The 23,200-nt window shown below is 41.4% G+C and overlaps 1 protein-coding gene across 1 annotated transcript in view; it reads left to right on the top strand.

Annotated features, from left to right (window-relative positions):
- The window catches only part of METAP1 (methionyl aminopeptidase 1), a 71,618-nt gene extending 49,488 nt beyond the window's left edge, over positions 1-22,130 (top strand). The window contains exons 10-11 of the mRNA XM_088453265.1: positions 676-741; positions 17,997-22,130. Coding sequence (XP_088309391.1) covers positions 676-741; positions 17,997-18,157 — 227 coding nt within the window. The 3' untranslated portion in view covers positions 18,158-22,130. The remainder of the gene's footprint in view (positions 1-675; positions 742-17,996) is intronic.
- The last annotated feature ends 1,070 nt before the right edge of the window (positions 22,131-23,200 follow it).

The raw sequence follows: 23,200 nt of genomic DNA, 5'->3' as shown, positions 1-23,200 counted from the left end.
CTAGAATTCACTTTGGGGGATTTAGGACAGTGCATTATTATCACTGATTATTATAAGTTCCTACTGAAATAATTAGTCTCTACTGCAGTGGCAATATGTTAACACAAATTTGTTACCAAAGATTTTTGCTACGGACCATTGAATGTTATTATATTTTAACAAGTTTCACATGACAAGTGAGAATTTATATACGTTTAGCACAATTATGTGATGGCAGGATTCACAGATTCTAAGAATCCTAAAGCTACACGCCTGAGAAAAAAGTGACCCCCCCCCCCCAAAAAAAAAAAAATGTTGCTTCTGTTTAGCTTTTGCTAAAATGTACCTGTAAGTGAAACTAAAAATCTCAGCATACCTTCCTACCGATCAGAGGGTAAAGCATGCTAAGACTTGTAGATTCACAATAGCTGGACAGCCACAGGTTAGCCTTGCCTGACCTATTCAGTTAACAGCTGTATGTACATAAACTTTGAATTAGCATTTTAAACAAATCAAATGCCAGGGTGTATAATGCCTTTATGTTGATGAAATATTTCAAATGGTTTACCCTGTGCAGTTTGTGTTAAAGGCTATCTGATTGAAATTATTTTTTTCCTTCAATCAAAATCTGAATCTTCAGTTGATTCTTCTGTTAAGTGTCAAAACTGCTGACAGGTTTATTTTTTTTTTTTTAAGAAAACAAAGCTGTCGGAGTGATAAAACCGGGCCATGTGTTTACAATTGAACCAATGATCTGTGAAGGTAAGTGAGATTGCTTGTCACAATTATTTAGGTTTTACATTTTTAAACTGTATACCTTGATTTGTTTCACTTGCTTTTTTTTTTTTTTAATCTTCCTAAAATCTAATTTTAGCAGAATATATAAAAACTGTATGCATAATATGTAAGTAGAAGATGGTTAAATAAACCATATTTTGTTTTTATTAACTAAAATAGAATTCTAAAGTGATTGACTCAATTTATCAAGAAGTTATCTTTTTGATATCTGCTATTTCAAAATCCATATCTTCTAAAAAATTTATTTGTGTACCATTTTAAGTTTTACCGATATTTTATCCTTATAGGATTTAAATCACTTTACGTTTCAGATTAAAAAACAAATGAACACAAACCTTTTAAAGGATTAACAGTACTGAAAAGAGTGAAGCACTTTGTATGTTAGAAATTAGATGTCTTTAGTGTGTTGTTGAAGATTTCTTCAAGGTCCACAGGGATACCATGGGGTAATGTGGTTTGAAAGATACAGGTACCAAACAGTTAAAGCTTCAGCTCCCAGGATGCCTCGGGTCCTCTCCCCACCACAGGCTTTCAGTTGTTCGTTTGGTGCTGCAGGACTCAGACGCACCTTTGTAACGGGACTGCTCAGGCAGTCCTAAGCTTTTATTTTGTTTTTATTTTCTATGTTTTTGGGTTGGCAGTACTGAGCATCTTATTTAGTCTACTCAGTCTACCTCCGCTGGGCCGCAACACCAGTAACAGGGATGGTGATTTCGGCAGGTCTCGGCTGAGCTTGCTAGCAGCGATGCAGGGACCCAGACTGCAACTGGAGGCACGGAGATGTCAGGTAAGGCGATTCCTTGCTTACGGGGAATCATGCATGGCAGTCCTTTCTTCCGGCGCAGGAGATGCACCAGAAGCCGCTGCAGTCAGGGCACGGAGCTTCCGCATCCTCTAGAACATCGGGGCCTTATCGTCTGATACCCGGCCGGTTGGTGCATCTTAGGGGAGGTAGATGCTCCCACGACAGCTCCTCCCCTGACCGAGACGCAGTCCCTTCAAAGGTTTTTGTGCGTCTGGGTTGCTCCTCCTACTCGCCTCGTGTATATGAGACGCTCACAGTCCACTATCGGTGCGCTGCTGTAGCTGTTGGTCTCAGGAGGCTTTGGGTCAGTCTCCCTGTATACCTCTCCCATGGGCCAGGAATACAGTGCTCTATATCCTACCAAGCATTGTGTTTTGAGTCGTTGATCCAGAGCCCAGTGCAACTAAATTTGCATATGTATTGTATATGACTGTTTGCTAGCTGCTATGTTAATACTGCCTTTATTTCTGACTGTCAGTTATAACTATCACTGTTTTTCTCCTCATCCCTCTGTTGCAGGTGTGTGGGGTTTTTCTTTATACTTTACATTTATTTATTTGTGAAGGTTGTCACATAGAATTGCATTACCACCTTTATAATCAATATATCAAAAAGTAAAGGGAATCCGGAGGGGGTGGCCCCTTTGCTGGTTTCATGTAAAGCCTGTTTGACGTGCTTGTCCTCTCAGGACTTTATAAAGGATGGTTTGTGTGCCGTTTGTTATAAAGAACCACCTCACCAGTCCAGTATACCAGTCCCTGTACAAGAGCCATCTTTGGTGTCGTCCTTGTCTCAGGTTATGAAGCGGTTTGTGGATCATATGGGTACTCCCATACTTCCTCCTTGTATGGGTTTTCCACAGCATGCTATGTTTGAACCTCCTGTACATCCTTCCTGAATGGATGTTTATGTCCACTCAAGTCAGAGTCAGCATATGGAATCAGATGATGCTCAGGGTTTTTCTCCAGGGTCTAGCTCTGGGGAGAGGGACCATCCGTCCTCAGTGGATGTTCCTCCTTTTGGTGAGGGCGGTTAAATCAATCCTAGATATTCAGGATGATGAATCGGCCCCTAGTAAGAAGGCTCCAGTGTTTAAACACCAGAAGGTGGCCAAAATGGAGTTTCTTAAATCCGAGTAGCTCACTGAGCTTATGGAAGAGGCATGGGGCTAACCAGGATAAATGGTTTTATGTGAAATAAAAGATTAACATTGTTGTAAGCTTTCCCAGCTTCTGAATGTACTAAGTGGGAGGTACCTACTGCTGTGGATGCTCACGTGACGCACTTAGTCAGAAATACTACAGTGCATCCGGAAAGTATTCACAGCGCTCCACATTTTATGTTACAGCCTTATTCCTAAATGGAATAAATTCATTTTTGTTCTGAAAATTCTAAACACAATACCCCAGTGACAACGTGTGAAAAAATGTTTGAGATTTTTGCAAATTTAATAAAAACAAACAAACAAAGGAATCACATGTACATAAGTGTTCACAGCCTTTGCTCAGTACTTTGTTGATGCACCTTTGGCAGCAATTACAGCCTCGAGTCTTTGAATATGATGCCACAAGCTTGGCACACCTATCTTTTGGCAGTTTCACCCATTCCTCTTTGCAGCACCTCTCAAGCTCCATCAGGTTGGATGGGAAGCATCGGTGCACAGCCATTTTCAGATCTCTCCAGAGATGTTCAATCAGATTTAAGTCTGGGCTCTGGCTGGGACACTCAATAACGTTCATAGAGTTGTCCTGAAGCCACTCCTTTTGATATCTTGGCTGTGTGCTTAGGGTTGTTGTCCTGCTGAAAGATGAACAGTCGCCCCAGTCTGAGGTCAAGAGCGCTCCGGAGCAGTTTTTTATCCAGGATGTCTCTCTACATTGCTGCATTCATCTTTCCCTCTATCCTGACTAGTCTCCCAGTTCCTGCCGCTGAAAACATCCCCACAGCATGATGCTGCCACCACCATGCTTCACTGTTGGGATGGTATTGGCCTGGTGATGAGCGGTACCTGGTTTCCTCCGAACATAACGCCTGGCGTTCACGCCAAAGAGTTCAATCTTTGTGTCAACATACCAGAGAATTTAGTTTCTCATGGTTTGAGAGTCCTTCAGGTGCATTTTGGCAAACTCCAGGTGGGCTGCCATGTGCTTTTTACTAAGGAGTGGCTTCCGTCTGGTTACTCTACCGTACAGGCCTGATTGGTGGATTGCTGCAGAGATGGTTGTCCTTCTGGAAGGTTCTCCTCTCTCCACAGAGGAATGCTGTAGCTCTGACAGTGACCATCGGGTTCTTGGTCACCTCCCTGACTAGGACCCTCCTCCCACCATCGCTCAGTTTAGACGGCCTGCCAACTCTAGGAAGAGTCCTGGTGGTTCCAAACGTCTTCCATTTACGGATGTAGGAGGCGACCGTGCTCATTAGAACCTTCAAAGCAGCAGATATTTTTCTATACGCTTCCCAATATTTGTGCCTCGAGACAATCCTGTCTGAGTTCTGCAGACAATTCCTTGGACTTCATGCTTGGTTTGTGCTCTGACATGCACTATCAAGTGTGAGACCTTATATAGACAGGTGTATGCCTTTCAAAATCATGTCCAAACAACTGAATTTACCACAGGTAGACTTTAATTAAGCTGTAGGAACATCTCAAGGATGATCAGTGGAAACAGGATGCACTGTGCTCAGTTTTGAGCTTCATGGCAAAGGCTGTGAATACTTATGTTCATGTGATTTCTTAGTTTCTTTTCCTTTTCTTTTTTTCATTAAATTTGCAAATATCTTCTGATATTGGCACAAACTCCAGTTGTTTTACAACACCATCTTCAACTGACCATAGCCTGCCAACAAAAGCACAGCTGGATTATCAATTGAAGAAATTCTTTCGCCAACACAGCAGATGATACATCTGGGAGCACTTCTGGGTTCTCAGGTACAAAGGGTTTTTCTACCAGAGGACAAGATTGCGGCCCTATCATTGCGAGTACCCAAACTGCTACGCAAGTGAAGGGTATCCGTTCTTTCAGCGATGCAGGTCCTGGGATCAATGGTATCCACCTTCAACATCGTGGGGTATGCTCAGTTTCATTCTAGGCCTCTGCAAAGCTTGATTCTCTCCAGGTGGAATGGACAGTATCCACTAAGGTCCCAGATGATCCTTCTTACTCCAGAGGTTCGTCTCTCCCTCCTGTGTTGGCTAAAAAAGGATCATCTGGACAAAGGGCACCCATTCTGGATTCCAAATTGGGTGCGTCTCACCCAATCTGGAATCTTCGCGGATGGGGGGCAGTGACAGGTAATCACACTTTTCAGGGATTCTGGAACTGCGAGCAGTATACAAAGCACAGGACCTGCTCCAAGGCAATCCGATCCAGATCCAGTCCGACAAGGCGACTATCTCAATCATCAGGGAGGCACGCAAAGTCATGCAGCCATGAAGGAAAATGACACAGGTTCTGATTTGGGCAGAACGGCATCTTCCGGCCATCTTTTCAATATTCATACCGGGAGTACTCAATTGGGAAGCAGACTTCCTAAGTCGTCAGGGCATACACCCTGGAGAGTCGTCTCTCCACCCGGGAGTGTTTTCAGCTCTTGGTGAACAAATAGGGTCTACCAGACAAAGACCTTATGGCATCACGTCACAACCAAAGGTCCCCAGGTACGGGTCCAGGTCCAGAGACCCATCGGCAGCATTTGTGGACGCACTAGCAGTAAAATGGGACTTCAAGCTGGGGTATCTTTTCTCCAATTTCCCTCCTCCCAAGAGTTCTCAGGAAATTCAAGCAGTGGCTCCGGCTTGGCCCATGTGTCATTGGTTCACCGACCTACAGAATCGATCCATAGACAGTCCATATTCTCTTCCTCTATGGCCGGATCTTTTAACACAGGGTCCTTGTCTGCATCCGGATTTACCTAGTCTGGCTTTGTTGGCGTGGCTCTTGAATCTTCCATCTTAAGAGCCAAAGGTTTCTCCAGCTCTGTGATTCAAACAATGCTTAGAGCACGGAACCCTGCCTCTGCCCGTGTCTATTACAGGGTTTGTCATTCTTTTGGTCAATGATGTATGCACAGAAAGAATGACCATAGGGCAGTTTCTCCCAAACTTTTTTGAATCACGGCGCCCTAGTGCATCAGCATTGTATTCGCGGCACCCCTAAGCTAAAAGTTTTTATTGAGAAATTCATAAAAATATGTGGCGAAGTAGTACAGTGAAGTAAATTGTGCTGACCTGGTTTGGTTATATAGTGGTGGACAGGTTTGTGCACATACTTACATTACATTGACCATAAAGAATTTGATTTGGCGCTGAACCACCAACCTGAGGCACCCCTGCAAAAGTCCCGAGGCACCCTAGGGTGTCGCGGCACAATTTGGGAACCACTGCCCTAGGGTGTTTAGGGTTTCCTAGGTACTGGATTTTTTTAGGCTGGGTTAGACCTAGGTCTCTGCCTGCCCTTTTTGAGAGTGCAGGTTTCTGCATGGTCAGTCTGGTTTCAGAGAAAGATTGCTTCATTACCAGATATTTACAATTTATTTTTTTTATTTTTTTTCAGGGAGTTCTGAGAGTTCAGCCTCCTTTTTGTCCCATCGGTAGCACCGTGGGATCTCTTTGGTTAAGGGGCTACAAGCTCCCCCATTTGAACCTTTAGACTCTGTAGACATGAAATGGCTGACGGCGAAGACACTTTTTCTCCTCGCTATCTCTTCTACACGCAGTCTCTCTGATATGGCAGCGCTTTCTTGTTGCTCCCCATTTTTGATTTTTCACCAGGATAGAACGGTTCTTCGTACAAGGGGAGGGTCACTTTCCTAAGTTAGTGTCTCGTTTTCATGTAAATTTCAGGCTCCAGACCTCATGGTAGTTGAAGCCTCCCTGAATGTAGTTCGTGCTCTCCGTATCTATATGGAGCGTAAAAACTCTGTTAGAAAATCGGATGCTCTTTTTGTATTGCTTGGTTTACATATGACTCAGGTGTACACTCAGGCTGATCTCCCTGTCTCTCACACTGTGACAGCACATTCTACTCTGTCTGTAAGGCCGTCGTGAGCATTTAGTCTTGGTGCCTCTGCTGAACAATTGTGCAAGGCAGCCATGTGGTCTTCTGTCCACACTTTTTATTTTTTAAGTTCTACGCCTTTGATACTTTTGCCCCTCAGGATGTTTCCTTTGGACGACGAGTTCTCCTTTCTGCTCAGCAGCTTCCCCCACCCTTAGGGGAACTGCTTTAGGACATCCTCATAGATCCCTATGGACCCTCAAGAAGAAAATAAGACTCATGGTAGACTTTCCATTGATAACTCTTTCTTTGAGGTCCATAGGGTCCACAGGGCACCCACCCTGATGCACCTGGCTACATTGGGTATTCTTTCGGTCACTGATTCTCATCTTGTGTGAGTGCTTCTGGTGTATGATTGTTCTTCCTTCTCCTCTCTCCTTCTGTCTTGAGGCTTGTTTATAAATCTGAAGGCCTGTGGCTAGGGTATATATGGAGGAGGACCCGAGGCATCCTGGGAGCTGAAAGCTGTAAGTGTTTGGTGCCTGGATCTCTCCAACCACTTTACCCCATGGTATCCCTGTAGACCCTACCTCGAAGAAAGTTATCAATGGTAAGTCCTACCATAACTCTTATTATCTAGCGTGATGGTTCCATGCTAAGCTAGAAACTCCAGCCCAAAATGATGTATGTGGGCTTTCTTTGTACTGTTAGTAGTCATTTGAATGTGCAAGTAGGCACATAGGTAATCAAAAGTTACTTCAAGTACACAGGACCCTGATTATGTAGGGATTGAATGTCAAAATTTGAGAATTCTGCTTAAAAGCCCTCCGGAATTGTGAATTTTCTGAGAGCTGACCAGGATTTGTCTCATTTTGAGTCCTAACCAAGTGTCTTGCTTCTATAGAAATGAGTGCTAGGACTAAAAACCAGGGCTGTGGCGTCTGACAATTTAGGGTGAAGTCTGTAGCTTCAAACTTGAAAACTTTTTAATATTCTAGAACGATTAGTAATGACATTTAACGCATGCACAGACGTCTGTGACTCCTCATTCCCTGTTTCCCAGGCACTCCTGCAGATCTGTCTCTGAACACATGAGCCTGATCATTATCTTGTGGAAAAGAGGAGAAAACAGATTTGTTCAAAACAAAGGAAAAAAAAAACCTAACTGCATAATGAAGTGGTATTGAAATGATTTCTTGGCCAGACTGAACTCTGTGGGCGGAATTCAATTGACTACGCGGTCCGGATCTCCCGTCTAAAGTGACAGGAGATCGCGGGCCGCCATTCAATTGCTGCCGTTCTTCGCGCTGATCGCGCCCATAGATGCCAGGTTTAGCCGCGTAAAGCAGCTAAACCCGACCAAAGTGCTGGGCGCGATCGCGGAAAGTGATGTTTGGGCGCCCAAACATGTCACTTTTCGCACATTTCAGCTCTCATCCCCCAGGGGTGCGAGCTGAAATGTAGCGCTTGGCAGCTGATCGCGCCCGACAGGAACAAGAATAGAATAGCTCCGTCGAGCGCGATAGGGGATGAAAACAATTGAATTCCGCCCTGTGAGTTTAAGTAACACATATGAGGTGAGGAGTACTAAACTAATGTTGGTACAGCAGGAGCAGTGGTTTGGGGTGCAGAGTTTGCAGTGCATACGTGTCCAAAGTCCAAGGGGCCCCTGTGCCGCACTCCCTGCACCCAGAGATTTGCCAATGCCTGTGCGGCTGCCCCTCCCCTATTTTTTTTCAGCTATATATTTGAAAACATGGCGCTACACAGCACGTAGCAAGGCCATCTTCTTGGCTATATATTGCAAATATGGCACCGCACTGCATTTTGCTCTCCATCACATGCTAACTTTACGATTACATAGCAGTAAAGATGGTGGTGCCACTGTGAGCTAGATAGGGGAGGGACAGCAGCACGTACACAACCAAACCCAACCACACCAGCTGCACACCGGCCTCCTCCTCATCTTCTTAAGCTGCTTTGAGAATAGGTGAGGATTATCAGCATTGTGCATTAGTTACTGCAGAATACATGACCGTGAAATCATGTAGTGCATTTCTTTAGTGACCCTGCTGTCATATACTCTACAGCACAGGTTCTCAAACTCTGTCATCAGGACCCCAAATAGGTCATGTTTTCAAGGTCTTCTCACAGAATAAGTGAAATAATTAGCTCCACGTGTGGGTCTTTTAAAAAATGTGTCAGTGAGTAATGAGTACACCTGTGCACCTGCAGGGTGACCTGGAAATCGTGACCTGTGTGGGGTTCTGAGGACCGAGTTTGAAAACCACTGCTCTACAGCAGGGGTTCTCAAACTGTCCTCAGGACCCCACACAGTTCACATTTTCCAGGTCACCCAGCAGCTGTACAGGTGTACTCATAACTCACTGACACATTTTAAAAGGTCCACAAGTGGAGCTAATTATTTCACTTGTGATTATGTGAGGAGACCTGGAAAAAAAAGCACTGTTGGGTCCTGTGGACAGAGTTTGAGAACCTGTGCTCTACAGTAACTAATAAGTAAATCAATTACATGTAGAGTGATCACTTGTGTCGACGTATTTTTGGAGGAATTAAATTATTCCTTAACATTTTATGGACCATTTCTGTCCAAAGAAGAGTATGGCAAAACAATATATATTATGCCATTATAATTACACCATGCTGCTTCTAATTATTCTAACTGATGAGGGAAAAAGGGAATTGGGAAGACTTCTGCACCAGTAAATAAACTGACTAATTTTAGCTTATGTATAAGCCCCATATTGAAAAATCACCAATTATGTTATTGCTGCAGTAGTTGGCGGTGCTGCCGAGGACAATAGGGAGTCAACGTTAGAAAAAGAAATGTCCTCTTTGTTGGCGCACTAATGAATTATTATTATAAAATGTAACTTTTATTGTTGTAACAATAAGTTACATTTTATAATCATTTATTAGTGCGTCAACAAAGACATTTATTTTTCTAACGTTGCTTCTAATTATTAAATGCAGCCATGACCTGTTACACTACAATATAATTAACACCCCCTGCTGCCATAGTTTACATGATATGACCTAAATTACTACTTTGAATTTTAATGAAATCATGTTTTGCATAGATTTAATTACTCAGCGTCAAATTGTAGACTATATAGAATGCATATAAAGTATACATTTGCCATTGAAGGAGTCTGAGATTTACAGTAGTAAAGTAAACTTATTTTACCAGCATGCCTAAAGCAAAATATTTTTCCAATCACGTTATCCTAGAAGTACACCCATCAGCCATAACCTAAAAACCACCTCCCTAATATTGTGTAGGTCCCTATTTGTGCCGCCAAAACATCTGACCCATTGAGGCATGGACACAGATGTTAACAGCAGGTCCTTTAAGTCCTGTAAGTTGTGAGGTGGGGCCTCCATGACTCGGACGTGTTTTGCAGCACATTCCACAGATGCTTAATCAGATTGAGATCTGGGGAATTTGGAGGCCAAGTCAGCACCTTGAACTCTTTATCATGTTCCTCCAACCATTCCTGAACAATATTTGCAACTGTGGTGAGACGCATGATCCTGCTGAAATAGACCGCTGCCATTAGGGAATGCCGTATCCATAAAGGGGTGTACATAATCTGCAACAATGTTTAGCTTATTGGAATGTGTAAAAATAACATCCACATGAATGGCAGGAACCAAGTTTTCCCAGAAGAACATTGCCCTGCGCATCACACTCCCTCCGCTGGCTTGCTGCCTTTCCATAGTGCATCCAATGCCATCTCTCCCCCTGGCTGTCCACATGATGTAAAAGAAATGTGATAGGGGGCGTGGCCTGGAGGGCAAGCAGAGCAGAGGCGCCATCACGCAGCTCCTGAAAATACACTGAATAAAGGGCCTATATCGGTAGTTTTGGGCTGACCCTGACAGTGGAAACTTAAAAAGACACAGTCGGCGAGTTGATGATCCCCTTGCCTGGCTTCCCGGGAGCGGATCGGAGTGACGGAGCTATCGCGGCCTACTTGAATGCCGGCCTCGGGTGCTGTGCCTGATCTAGGGAGGCACTGAGCGCTGTCGGACCGCGGCGCGCCTTCCTCAAGCCGCTTGGAAACAACATACCTTGCGGGGTCCTCGGAGCTGGTGGTTCCCGGGGTTGCGGCTTCTTTAGCTCAACTCCGGCTGCGTGGTGCTCCCGCGCTGTTCCCGGAGCCTGGGGTCACTGACAGCCGTGGCTCATCGACATCCCTGGAGCTGCGACTTCACCCTGAGGATACGGAGACACATGACCCTGCACTCTGCCCAGTTGTATGTGGACCGGCGACCGCGTGGATGAACAACAAGTCGCCGCCTATTAGCACTGGGAAAGTTATTTTCACTGCCTCCTGTGGCACTGCTTGGTGGCTACCAGCTGCATATAATCCCTGAAGTCTGCTTGCCAGCACTCCCTGCCACAGGTACTATCATCATCCAGTCCCCACAAGCTAGGTTTGCTGTCCCTTGTTTATAAGCGGGGCTCTGCAGGTCAGGCTTCCTTATATGGGGGGTACACAATACTTCTGGCTATAATTATATATATATTTTTTTTATTATTTTTTTTTTTTTTACCTCCTTTTCTCATTTTCCCTTTTTCATATATAATTTTATTACTCACCACTAGATGGTGGTACAGCCCCACACCATTTAAGAGTTGTTGAATAGTGCTATGTGAAGCTTCATGACGAGCATTGTCACAGCCATCCTACTACGATATTGACTACTAAATACGTGTCATTTTTTGCTCTTCCTACCCTTAATCTACTGATTGCATTATGGATAAATTTGTTGCTCCGAATACCCCTAAAAAGCAAACAGAGGCGGTGGCAAAAAAGGTGATCAATCCATGGAAACCGCAGATGATACGTCGGTCCCCTCAACTCATACTGCTGACCGTAATGCCAGTTCTGTCTCCGTGACACCATCACTATCCTATGCTGAGATTGTCAGAGCTATAAAGGAAATGGTGGAACCCTTGCTTCAAAAACAGGCAGACAAGTTCATGGGAGCTGTAGCCGATCTAAAATCACAAATATCCTCAATAACACATCAAGTATCTGTGAACGAAAATAGAATCGGGACTAATTTCCATGAGATTTCTGAACTGAAGCAACAGGTCTCATCCTTAACGGCTAATCAAACGCATTTATTAGCTAAGGTAGACGACCTAGAAAACAGATCTCGACGTAGTAATCTCAGACTTGTAGGCCTGAAGGAGTCTGTAAAGGGTCCAGACCTTACCAAATTTTTGATGTCAGACCTTCCTGGCTTGTTGGGCCTATCCTCGGAATTGTGTTCACTGGAGATTGAGCGGGCTCACCGTCTGGGACCTTTCAGAGACTCTAATAATTCCAGACCCAGAGCTGTAATTTTTAAATGTTTAAACTTCAAACATAAGGAACTTATCTGGATGTCGGCAAAACAGAAGGGCCCTTTGCAATATGAGGGCCAACGCCTCTTGATTTTCCAGGACTATTCAGCTGAAGTCTCAAGGGCTCGTAGAAATATGTCACCTATATGTTCTCAACTGATTAAAGTGGGAATCAAATTCACTCTTATGTACCCAGCCAGGCTCCGTATTTTTGCACCCGAAGGCATAAAGGACTTTACAGAGGTGTCGGATGCTCAAGCCTACCTACGTGAATTGGAGCAGGCAACCGGTTCGACTAACATGGATCAAGATGACTGATAAGACTCTGGCTCTTCAGGTTTTATATTGATTTCAAGCTTAATATCACTTAAGTAATCATTTATTGCTGATAGTTGTTTAGTTAATTTTTTCCTGCTTACAGGTACTTTGAGGTTTATCATTGTTACATGTAGCTCTCATTCTATTTGAAGGAGCTCGTCATTAGATAATTTATAATTTTTATTTTTGTTTCTTCTTTTTGGTCATGTTGAATGGAACCTCTCTAGATGGTTCCTATACACTGATTTTGATCTAGTCAATTTTAACCTTTTGATAGCTTATGCGTTTGGCTGTGACTGCGCTGTTATGGTGAAATCACTTTCTTTTTACCATGTCTTTATTTTATTTTGGTGTTATTGTTTTTATTTTTGTTTTAGTTTTTGTTTTCTATATATGATACTTTCAAATGTATTTTCTAGCAGTGGTACATTACTGGAGCTTGTGAGGCATGATGGGATTATCTTCCAAATATTTTGAGTTCTCTCACTACTCATGTCATTCCCGATGTCTATGCTGCCCATGTCATGTCAAAAATGGTATATAATTCGATTTGGTTTATTGATCTGTAGATTATTTCAAGCTTATGTTTTCTCATGACTTCCAAACTTAGATTCTGCACTTGGAATGTCAGGGGAATTCACTCCCCGGTGAAGAGGAAGCGAATATTAACTTATTTGAACAAATTGAAAGCAGATATTACATATCTCCAAGAAACGCACCTCTCCCCCCTTAAACATGACAAGCTAAACATGTTACATCAAAAAGTATTGGCTTCTTCTTCATACTCTAACAAAGCACGTGGAGTGGCTATATTAATTAGAAAGGGGATTGCTCATACCATACACACAACTATTATAGATCCAAATGGTCGCTATATTGTAGCAGATGTTACCTTAGATGGCGCAAGATACACATTGTGCAATGTTTATGGGCCTAATAGTTATGACAAAAAATTTGTTTTGAATTTAATAAATTTATTGTACCCTTTTGCTGATACACAAATCATATTAGGCGGGGATTTTAACTTAGTTGTCTCTCCAATATTAGATAGAAAATCTACTCCACGCACTCGTCCTAATCAGCCTAAGGTTGGGCTTCAGTATATGGTGTCCCAATTAAATTTAGCAGATATTTGGAGAGTGAGGCACCCGGATGAATTGGAATATTCTTGCTATTCAGCTACCCATAATGCGTTCTCCAGGCTGGACTATTTCTTCCTTTCTAATTCTTTATCCCCAATGGTTTTAGACACAGCCATCGAAGCCATCTCTATTTCAGACCATGCTCCAGTATGGATGGATTTACAGGGGAAATTTCTTCTGGGTCCGTGCTCGCAATGGCGGTTTCCAGCTAAACTTGCCTCCTCACTTAAATTTAAGGATAGGTTGAGGGCAGCTTGGTCTGAGTCTGAGTATGAGTTTAATAATCAAGGCCACAAAAATGACTCTAGTCTTTTTTGGCAAACTGCTAAGGCAGTTCTACGTGGTGATATTGTATCTTTCATGAAAAAATATAGAACTGATCAAGAAGCCATGTACAAATCTGCTCAATCCTCCCTGACCGAAACGTTTCAAACATTTAAGGCATATCCTTCTTTGGTTAATAAAACGGCTTATTATGAAAGTAGGCAGCACTTTAACCAAGTTCTTACCCAGATTGATGACCGATATCAGCGGTCTGGTAGATCTCTTTTTTTTCAGTACGGTAACAGGTCTAGCCGCTTGTTGTCAAATTTGTTACAAGGAGAAAGGGGTCATACTAATATAGCAGCACTTAGGGATGAACACTCAGACATTCAGTTCAAGGGAGATAAAATAGCAGATATTTTTTATCAATATTATCAAAAGCTATACTCTCAGGAACCTATATCTGAACAACAGAAACAATCTTTCTGGAGTGGAGTCTCTCTCCCGCAATTATCATTAACACAAATGGAGAACTTAACTAATAAATTCACTGCTGATGAAGTTGATCGAGCTATAAAATCGCTTAAACCCATGAAGTCACCAGGACCGGACGGTTTTAGTGGGGAGTTTTACAAGATACTTCGCCCGCATATTGTACAACCGTTGACTGACCTTTATAATTCTTTACTAGCCGGGGAAGCCCTTCCGCAACATTTTAACTCAGCTATAGTGAAGGTGTTACCAAAACCTGGTAGAGACCTTCTTCTCCCCTCGTCCTATAGGCCCATATCTCTACTTAATGTAGATTATAAAATTTTTACTAAATTACTGGCAGAGACTTAAAATTATACTCCCCTCTATTATACACCCGGATCAGACCGGTTTCATTTGGGGCCGTAGTTCAGCCATTAATATCAGAAAGGTCCTTGCGGTCTTGCAGTTCCTTCGTGACTCTCCGACGGATGATCCCGGGTTTCTTCTTTCTTTAGACGCTGAAAAAGCTTTTGACTCGGTGACGTGGGATCATTTGTTCGAGACTCTTAAACGGTTTGGCGTGCCCCCCGTTTTTATCCAATTAATTTCCTCTTTTATATGCTTCTCCTAAAACACAAGTTTTAACTAATAACTATTTATCACCCTCCTTTCCCATACACAGGGGTACGAGACAGGGATGTCCCCTTTCCCCTCTCTTATTCGCAGTTGCCCTTGAGCCATTGGCCATAGCTTTGAGACACAGCCAGGACTTCACTGGTATAAGAGTTAGACATAGGGAATGCAAGCTGTCCCTGTTTGCTGACGATATGCTGCTTTTCATATCAAGACCACTGCATTCTATTCCAGCCATATTAAAAATTGTTGATATGTTTGGTTCCTTTGCAGGCTACCGTATTAACATAGATAAGTCAGAATTACTCCCAATTAATGCACCCTCCTTCTTAAACTCTCATCCTAATGTTGCTTCATTATTTACGGTTGCTTCGCATAAACTTAAATATAAGGGCATCTTTATACCAGCAACACTCTCATCATTATATAGTCTTAATTTTTCACCTGTTATTCATAAAATCCAATCTCAATTACTACACTGGAAAGACCTTAAATTATCCTTATTAGGACGAGTGGTAGTAGTTAAAAATGTAGTATTTCCCAAGTTGGCGTATTTGTTACAAATGCTGCCCATTATGATCACGAAGGCTGATGCTCTATTATGCACGCAGGTCTTCTCTAAATTTGTTTGGCACTATCGTAAACCCAGGATGAGCCGTTCCCGCACTTATCTACCTAAAACTAAAGGTGGGCTTGGTGTGCCACATATTGAGGGGTTTGCTAGATCTGCCCTTTTTCGGTATATAACAGATTGGTTGCTACATACTAATAACTTCACTGACCCTGCCCTAGAGGAAGCACTGTTTCATCCGTATGCACCAGCAGCTCTACTTCACACACCTATTGCACAAATCCCCTCAGAGATTAGGTCCAATATATTATTCTGGGACACCTATAGAGCGTGGATTACTATAAATAAAAGTCTGAAGAGGAGCCCTTTCTCATCTCCTTATATACCTCTTTGGGGTAACCCATCTTTCATCCCCTCTCTCACTAACGTGAAATTTCGAACTTGGTATCAGAAGGGCATAATGTCTATTAAAGAAGTATTTGATCCAGGGGGCCATCTCCTTTCCTTTTCGGATTTGCGGGAGAGGTATAATATCCCCCAGACACATTTTTTTCATGTTTTTGCAACTCCGCCATTACATTCAATCCCTGGATCCCCCTCTGATCACCTCTAGCCCCCCAGATATATTATCAATATTATCTACATGCAAACGAATTAAATTTCGGATTAGACACCTGTACTCTTATTTAGTCGAAGCGTCTCCTCATACATGGGCATCCACCATCCAGGCATGGCAACTAGAATTAACCAATTTACCAGAATTTGAATCAATTATCGATTGTTTAGATAAGATTTTACCAACCCTTAAATCTGCCCGTTTACAGGAGGTACACATTCGTACTTTAAATCGTACTTATTTTGCTCCCATCCAAGGGAAGTACTTTGTTTCTTCTGATTCGGGTATTTGCATTAAGTGTGGTCAGTCTGAAGCCTCGCTATCCCATAATTTGTGGCAATGTGGTAAAATAGCTAAATTTTGGAACAAATTATTGGAGCATATAAATTCCATGTTACACGTACGGTTACCCAAAATAGCTGCGCCATTCCTATTTGCGGAATTCTCGTGGGAGAAAATCCATCCTTTACAATCTTGGAAATCCCTGTTGACTGTTGTGGTCACAGTAGCTAAACATTTGATCCTAAAACATTGGATTTCCAGTTCGGCACCTACGTTGGCCGAGTGGAAAACTGCTATGCTAGACGTGTTATATCATGAGAGGCGGATGGCCACATTTGATATAGAGAGAGGTATTTTGGCCTTCTCCAAAAAATGGGAAAGATATATAGACCAGTTACCTGACCACTTACAAGTTAACATCTGGAAGGTATTCGAACATACGGAATGGTTCTTACAGAGACAAATCGTTTGATTACTCGTTTAATTACATTACAATACTTCTTCGTTTCTACCTCCTATATGGATGGGTGCCTGGTTTAGGGGTTTAGGTGCTTAGACCTATACTTATGCTTTCTGATGTTACAGGCTTGACATGAGTATGACATGGGAAATTTTTGCGGGGACATGTTGGTAGCACTTAATTCTCACAAGATTGCATACCTTGTAATGGCAACTGAGATACCACTGCGTGTTGCACGTATTGTTTTAATATACTTTATTTTATTTTACTTTATTTAATTTCATTTTATTTCACTTTTTTATTTCATGGTTATTTTCATGTTTTCTTATCTTCATTTTGATTTTATTGTTTAAAAAAAGAGGACAGTAATTGTATTTGTCTTTTAAATCAATATTGTATGTGTATATGCAAAATTCTGATTGATTGGAATGTATATTCCCTTGTCATGTGAATTTTCTCTTTTGCTGTTCAATAAACAGTTTTCAAAAGAAAAAAAAAAGAAATGTGATTGTTCAGACCAGGCCAACTTCCATTACTCCATGGTCCAATTCTGACACCCAAGTTCCCATTGTTAGGTGCTATCGGTGGTGGACAGGGGTCAACATGGGCACTCTGACCAGTCTGCAGCTTCGCAGCTCCATATGAAGCAAGCTGTGAAGCAATGTGTGTTCTGACACCTTTTTATCATAGCCAGCATTAACTTATTCAGCAGTTTGTGCTACAGTAGCTTTGTGCAGTTCGACTAGACTAGCTAGCCTTCACTCCCTGCGCACATCAGTGAGCCTTGGGCGCCCATGACCCTGCCGCCGGTTCACAGTTAGTCCTCTTTTGGACTACTTTTGGTAGGTTCTAATCACTGCATATCGGGAGCACCCCACAAGACCTGTCATTTTGGAGATGCTCTGAACCAGTCGTCTAGCCATCATAATTTGCCCTTTGTCAAAGTCACTCAGATCCTTACACTTGCCTATTTTTACTGCTTCCAACACATCAACTTCAAGAACTGAGTGTTCACTTGCTGCCTAAAATATCTCACCGCTTGAAAGGTACCATTGTAACAATGGATAATTAATGTAATTCACTTCGCCTGTCAGTGGTTTTAATGTTCTGGCTGACTGGTCTATGCGAGCATATTGTGTGCATGAGTTCATTTTAATACTTAAAAAAACAATCAGGTGATGATCCTGTCGTATTTTTATGTATTCTCCATTTTCTTTCGGTTTTCAGTGTAGTACGTTCCAGACTCATGAAATGTATATTTCTTTTGAACTTTATAGGAGGATGGCAAGATGAAACCTGGCCAGATGGTTGGACTGCAGTGACCAGGGATGGAAAACGTTCAGCACAATTTGAGCACACCCTTTTAGTCACTGAGACCGGATGTGACATACTTACACGGAGATTAGAAGACAATGGACGCCCTCATTTTATGTTTTAGCAAACCCTATTGTCTTAAGTAATTGATATGCGAATAGGTGGTCAGCTACTTGGCACCATGAATTTTTACATAAAAGATTACCTGAAGGAAACCTGGGATTTTATCACAAATGCATATCTGTGAGGGAAGATAGAGCAAAACACAATGCAGAAATAGTATGTTAAAGAAATGTAATAATCTAAAACTAGAAGAAAGCCAATTTGTTTTTTTAATGCTTTTTTTTTTTTTTTTTTTAATTTCCCACCTAGGTATTGAATTTCTGTTTCTTGCCTTCATTTCCCTTACTCGGACAGAAACACATGTTGCCTCCACAGTAACTCTTTATACAGATTGTGGTTGTATTTTACAGTTTGGGGTGCTGATACGTTTTCCTTCAGTATATGGTATGCATTTGTCGAAGATTGAGACGATGGCCTGCTTCTTAATCCTGGCTATCTTTATGCTGCTGCAGACATGTAATGACAAATACGTGTGTCTGCCCATGGAGTCTAATGTGTAGTTTTCTGGTTTTTAGCTAGTAATATTAACTGCTTCATACTTCATGGTGCATTTCTTATGTGGGATCAGTTCTTCTGGCATCCAAGCCCATGGTAGAAAAAGTGATCTATGTCCTGCAGTATTTGGGCTGATTTTTCTCTTCCCTTTTGTTGGTGCCTTCTATCATTAAAAGCTGGTGTTTATAACTAGTCCTTTGTATTAGGAACCTGAGAAGTGAGTGGCTGAAATGACTGCTGCACCAAGTTATGTCCCAAACCCAGTCTACTTGCTGCCAATAAAACAGTGTAGGGCTGCTAAAAATGTGATACTAAATTGACTTTAGTAAACTGTAACAAATTAAGAAATACGTATTTTGGCCATTTTGTTTCCTCCACCTATATACGGCGAATGCTGTATTAAAAAAAGTGTAATGAACTTTAGTAAATGGAGCATGCAGCAACTAAAAAACACTGCTGTGCTACTGTTTGTCTCTGTCTCCAGGTACAAGCATAGCTTTTGTGGGAAGTATCAAAACCCGTAATGTTGCCCATCCACTAGGCGATTAAACCTAGCGATTGAGCGATAACTACCGTCATTCTCGCTCAATCGCTTGGTAATCTCCCTCAAATCAGTCAGTAAAATGTTAAAAACGACCAGCGATGCGCGTGCCCACTGGTCATTTTTAACAGCGATCATCGCCCGAACATGACGGTAAACCTGACGACCGCCGTCGGGTTGCCACGTTTGGGGATGATTGATCTGCATACACTGAACGTTTAGTGTATGCACTTCATCCCTAGTGCTGCCGTCCCCACATCTAGATTAGTGGATGGGCAGCTTAAGGCTGTGTACACACACCTATAGATATATCTTGTCTGGTGGGAAGGAAAATCTGGTCCATTTTCCAGCATGTGGGAGCAAATTTCTATTTGCACTCATAAATTACCAGATTTTCTGTCCCACCACACGGATTGGACAGATATATCTATAGGTGTGTACACAGATTAAGTCCCAGCACCATGTGCACAGTAAACGTATGCTTTTGCCACACAATGACTGACTGGCCCAAAGATGCTTTACACCCAGACAGGGTTCTTTGATGAATGTTTGCCAAATCTGTGCTGTATGATAATGACCTAAAAGTACTTTTGTCTTATAGGATTTTGTTTAATTGCATCTGCCAGAGCTCTGTTACATTTTTTTTTTTATTGTACTCGAGGTGTCCTATCCTCTCTAGGCTTGCAGAGAACATGATAATCATGGAATACATTAGATCTGTATCTTAATATGACAACTCCTAGTACATGCTGGCATTCTTATTGCTTGTTACATGAAGCTCAAAAAGAAAAATAGGACTGTTTACTCATACCACACACCCATTCAGAAAGTTCTGTCTGATCAAGGTTTTGATATGCTTTTCAACCAAATATATTTGTTAAATTAAAATGTCCTTGATAAATGTGCACATTGGAGAGAATCTGATTTTGTTTTTTGTAGCATTTGCATTCGTATATATAATTTTAAAGGTGTGTTGTCCACATTTGAACAACTTTGCCTTAACCCTGTTGCTCACACATAGGAAATGGCTCTCGAGGGAGCTGCCACTTTATCTGTTAGAGAGCTTGATCACTACGATTTGTGCTCGTGCGCAATACAAACTATGCACAAGGCTTCCATAGATCTTTGTTGTAACTGTATGAACATAGATTCCTCCAATCCGGAAAGCTAGCGCTCAGAGGCCAATGTCCTCCATTACCTATATCTAAGTGTACTTTCACATATTAAACCACACATGACGTAGAAAGTCTTTGCCATTTTACAAATTATTATTAAGATGTACTTTATGTTGGCTTTAGAAAAGCTTCGCCTATTACCTATCAGAATAAATGTGTGGCATTGTATTATCTTGATGTTTGTAAAAGCTTACCAAAGTATCTGTCCAACTGAACTTATCTGCCAGCCATTTTGTTTTTGAGAAAGTGTTCATCTTCAGTGTATGATGTACAGGATTTGCATTGTATCCAGGCTGTGATCATTCAGTATAATTTATGCCCAATTAAAAGCTTTCCTAACTGTACTAAACAATGTTTTTTAGAAGTAAGATATGCATACAGGTTGAGCATAGCATGTCTGTTAAATGGTGTGCTCCAGTGCTTAAAGTAAATGCGCTGTACATCTGGCTCTGCTCATATTATTTGTGTGGAGAATGGTCTGACATTCACAGAAATATTTTTACTGTTTTGTAAAGACTCATACACCAATGTTATGGGCCCCAACTTTACAGTAAGTACGTGCTGTGAGTTATCTTACACGGCCCCCCCCCCCCTGCCACACACAAACAAAAAAAGCACCAAACTGCCATCTGACAATGTTAATCTTGCAATACCAATTGTAACCACTAGATAGCACAAATGTTAATATAACCTATCAATTGAAACTATATGAAAAAAATGAGTAGTTTGGCATTGAAATCTACCTATTTTATTTCATATGGCATCCTGCAATGATTTCTTATTCCCTGAATTTCTTCCTGTTGACTGTTGAAATGCTATCACCCGAAGTGTGTAAGAACATAGGTATGACATGTACACTACATTTAAAATGGTACACCCTTAAAGGGTATCTTATATATGTATTTGAATATATTGTCAACGAAGAGGGATTTAATGTTAATTTTTATTTATTTATTTAAACTTTCGTATCCACTTTCAGTCCAGGCACTGCATCTTTATTAACATTTATATAGCGCAGGGGTATTCCGATACGCTTTACAATTGGGAACAGTAATAAAACACTCTGTAATAGCAGACAGAGGGCCCTGCGCACAAGCCTACAATCTATAGATATGAAAGCGTGTATTGCTGCTAGACATAAACTGATCACCCATTGTTAAATCATAGGTAGAGTGTACAATACACACTACCCTCCTATGCACAGGACTTAGTTGGGTCAATGTGTGAAGGAGATCTGTGTGTGGGGAAATCTCCCTGGGATTGAAAAAGCATTTGTACATCATGTGTACAGTTAATTTTTGGCAGTCTGTGCAGACTTTAAAGTTCACACTTTGTTCTAGTCATGAAAAGATGCTACCCTAACATATTATTTGTGCTTTACGTAAATGGTTCTTCTAATAGTATACTGAAAAACGACTATTTGTGTCCAACTTAATTTAATGGAGATAGGACAAAAGAAAGTTTTAATTAAAATCAGTTTAAAACGTGTTGACATGTAAGGAGACTGGAGGTAGCAATATTTGAACAAATAACACCACTAAATTATTGTGTTTGGACGTAATTGTCATATCTGTAAGAAGTGATCATGCGTTAGTGTATCTGTCACTGTCAGGGTCTCTGTGACAGCTGTTATATTGCAGAAAAAGTTCCAAATATACCAATCAGGCACTGTAAGCTGATCAGATCAGCTAATCAATCAATGACATGTACCAGAATGCATTTAACTTGTCTACTCTTAATGTATTAAAGTTGCATTGATTCCCCTGCTGTCTAACTGCTTATGTTTACATTGTGGCCAGTGACCATTAGGTAATATATGTAATCTGTTCAGCCTCCAGCCATATAGTCGGGTATACCTTCTAGATGAACATGTTTTCTCATTAGTACTAGGTTATGCTGGTGATATCTTGGTGGAAAAAACAAAGAAATCACAAAATACTGTTACAGAATGATTTAGAATGACAGTCCAGGTCTGCTGCTGCTTTCTTGTATTGAAATGAATGTGTTTGTGTGCACCCAACAGTTTAGGACAATTGAAGATTATATGCGATCCAAGCATAATGTAGCACTATTTGTGCCATACCAAACTTTACTGTAATTTAGGCCTTGGGGGGAAAAAAGAAGAAAAGTGTGCTTGGTTGGTACAGTGGAAATGGCTAACAGGTGTGAGATTTTGCAATTTACATTGTACTTTGCCAACATGCTCTTTATGCTCAGCCTTGTAAAACAGAATTATGCTGGAATCTAAAAATATGTCGACATTGTATTCATTGGAAAAAATTCAACACTAGTACATCCTAAATGTCAAACATTTCTTCTAAGAGAAAAACATAAATGTGCTGTGTTTTGCAAGGATTCACCGTGTAACCGATAAATATGTGCAAATCTCTTGCATGGTCTAATGTCATTGTTCTCATGAGCCTGTCATGAGAAAAACACTGCAAAATATATGCCTGATAGGCTGGTTTATTCCTAATTAAATAGCACCAGCAGGTTTTGAGTTTTTTTTTTTTTTTTTTTTTATTATTTTCCACTCTTTTATTGAGCCAAAGCATACCATAATACCACTTAGGAGCCTAGCAGAAATAGTCTGAATCAATGGAATAGAACACCACCAAATACAATAATTGCGTTATGTTGGTTGCCAATGAAGGTATGACATTTTTAGGCCTTCTTGCTGCTAGGGATGACCACATTTTACTTATAATAAAGCACTGTTACCAGAGAATGGTAAGATCCATTTGCAGATTGAAACATACGTGGCATGTATAACTATGCTTTTGGCTTAGTTATGGTTTTGATAAGAAATGTATGCTTGAGTATGACAGTTTTG

The sequence above is a fragment of the Taudactylus pleione genome, unplaced genomic scaffold, assembly GCF_031769625.1.
Source record: "Taudactylus pleione unplaced genomic scaffold, aTauple2 ptg000574l, whole genome shotgun sequence".
NCBI classification, from domain to species: domain Eukaryota; kingdom Metazoa; phylum Chordata; class Amphibia; order Anura; family Myobatrachidae; genus Taudactylus; species Taudactylus pleione.
Note: the sequence above shows the minus strand (reverse complement) of the source record. Positions and strands in the feature narration are given on the sequence as shown.